General features: G+C 36.0%; 1 protein-coding gene across 1 annotated transcript; it reads left to right on the top strand.

Moving 5' to 3' along the window:
• Positions 1-398: 398 nt before the first annotated feature.
• LOC144997856 (uncharacterized) lies at positions 399-1,916 on the top strand. The gene is made up of 5 exons (XM_078957718.1): positions 399-590; positions 680-929; positions 1,027-1,577; positions 1,644-1,701; positions 1,822-1,916. The coding sequence occupies exons 1-5, from the start codon at positions 399-401 to the stop codon at positions 1,914-1,916; spliced, it is 1,146 nt and encodes a 381-aa protein (XP_078813844.1).
• The last annotated feature ends 746 nt before the right edge of the window (positions 1,917-2,662 follow it).

The following is a 2,662-nucleotide window of genomic DNA, read 5'->3' as shown; positions in this document are numbered from 1 at the left end:
TGCAGTCAAGATCTATTAAAGCGTGTACTTCTAAGTTTCTTGCAACCACCATTCTTCAACAAGTGGAAGGAAACCCAACTATCCCAGTCAAAGCTTTGCGTGTAGAGTTACAAAAGACATACGAGGTGGGGATGTCAAGAATGAAGGTCTTTAGGGCTAAACAACTTGCACAGAAACATGTTTAAGGAGATTATGAAAAACAATACAGTCTTCTCAGGGATTACGTACTAGAATTACAACAGTGCAACCCAGGAACAACTGTGAAGATTGATGTATACAGTGAACCAAATGCAGACTTGGAAACTAGGATGTTTAAGAGAATTTAGGTCTGTTTAGGTGCATTAAAACTAAGTTTTAAGGCAGGTTTAAGAGATTTTTTAGGATTCGATGGGGCTTTCATGAAGGGACCTTACCCTGGACAGGTTCTCACTGTTGTGGGTCTTGATTCCAATAATGGGATATACCCACTAGCATATGCCATAGTTGAAGCCAAGAACAAAAGCTCATGGAGTTGGTTTCTAGAGTGTCTAGGTGAAGATTTGGAGCTCTCTACAAATTCAAACTTCACATTTATTTCTGACAGGCAAAAGGTTAATCTTCTTATGATACTTGTTCATGACATCTGTGTAATTTTGTCTGCTACATTTAGAAAATAACATTTTTGTTACTTGTTAATTAGGGGATTTTACCTGCCATTGCCAACCTATTCCCTAGCGTTGAACACAGGTTCTGTTTAAGACATATTCACGAAAACATGAAGCTACAATGGAGGGGGAAGGAGCACCGAGATCATTTATGGGAATGTGCAACAGCAACAACAGTTAGACACTTTGACAGATTCATGGAAGATTTTAACAAGTTCAACTCAAAGGCATGTGATTGGTTAAAGAAAATTCCACCCAAACATTGGGCCAGAGCACATATTTCAGGTATATTTACCTTATATAATAGTTAGACACTTTGACAGATTCAAGGAAGATTTACACTTTGATAGATTCTTATAAGATATTTTGTTGCAATGTACAGGAAGAGCACATACGGATATTTTGTTGAATAATTTATGTGAAGTTTTCAACTCAAAGTTGTTAGATGCTCGAGACAAACCTATAATTACATGTTTAGAATATATTAGGGAATACTTAATGAAACGAATTTGTATTGTGCAAAATGTGATAGATAAGTCTCAAGGGCCACTTACCCCAACAGCCACAAAACTTTTAGATGGAGTTAAGAAAGCTGCTTCTCAATACACTTGCATATTTAATGGTGCTGAGAAGACTCAAGTTACTGGGACAATGGGGGAACAATTTGTGGTTAATTGGAGGGACAGGAACTGTAGTTGCAGGCATTGGGAAATCACTGGGATACCATGCTCCCATCTTGTTAGTGCCATTTGGGATAAGGTTGAGCATGGGGAAAAAAATGTCCCACCTCTTGAGGAGTGGGTACATCCATGTTATAGGTTAAGCACATGGAATGAAATGTACAAGTACAAAGTTCAACCTATCAATGGAAGAAGTATGTGGCTAAAGTCAGATTGCCCCACAACACTAACACCCCCCAAGCATACTAAACAGGTAAATAATTTTCAGTTTACAAGTTAGTATATGTTTATATTGTTTTATAATTTATTAATTATGCAGGTGGGGAGACCAAAAAAGAAGAGAAAGAGAGCTCAAACTGAAGAACCAAATAATGAAGGTAAAAGTTTGACCAGAAAGTTCCTTACAGTTACTTGTAGCAAATGCAAGAACAAGGGTCACAACTCTAGGAGTTGCAAGGGACAAGGGGGATAATATGAAGTTAGAAATGTGGTGGCAGGGGGTAGGAAGCTTAGCAAGGCAAAGAATCAGGGAGATGGCAAAAAGGAGAAAACCAAACTTAAGGATAAATCCAAAATGAAGGAAAAAGTTTGATTTGTTGTCGTTTGTGTTGTTTGTTATGCTACCTTAGAAATGTCTTTTGTGTTGTTTGTTTTGGTACCTTAGAAAGGTCAAACTAAGTTGGTTCTTGTGTGTCTTTATCTTTTGTTGGTATTATGGTACATTAGGGTGCTAGACTAAGATGGTTCTTTTGGTTATGATACATTAGTCTGCAAGCTCTTTTGATATTTTTTTTGGTATTATGACTTTGCACTTTAAGGTTATGTAATGAACTTTATGACTATGCAAAACCTTGCATTTTATTTTTGAACATTTCTAATGTTGTTATGGCTCTACAATGGCTTACACATTATACTACAATGGTCTAAACCCTACAAAAACCTTTCACTTTCATATTTTATACTTTAATGGATCTGGATAGTTCATTAAGTTGTAGACCAATATTTTACACTCATTAAGTTCCAAACCAATATTTTTCAATGGTTGCAGACTAAAAGTTTCCCAAATAAAAAGCATTCCATTCATACATACGAACATTTCTTACATCACAAACAAACAAAACGAAATCATCTTCAAATTAATACTATTATATGATTCTTGAAGCAAGCAAAAGAACCATCATCTATCTACCCACAAGCAAAAGAACCATCATCTCCAGACTAATACTATTAGCATCTTTTGTACACATACATGAAAAAAAAAACCCAACTAAAAACTAGCATCATCTTCACTTTTTTTGCTTCAAAACTTGCTTGCAGCAGAGATTCTTGAAGCTTGTT

Source organism: Lactuca saligna, chromosome 5, assembly GCF_052625555.1.
Source record: "Lactuca saligna cultivar CGN05327 chromosome 5, ASM5262555v1, whole genome shotgun sequence".
Classification (NCBI taxonomy): Eukaryota; Viridiplantae; Streptophyta; class Magnoliopsida; order Asterales; family Asteraceae; genus Lactuca; species Lactuca saligna.
The sequence above is the reverse complement of the archived record's forward strand: the minus strand, read 5'-3'. Positions and strand labels throughout refer to the sequence as shown.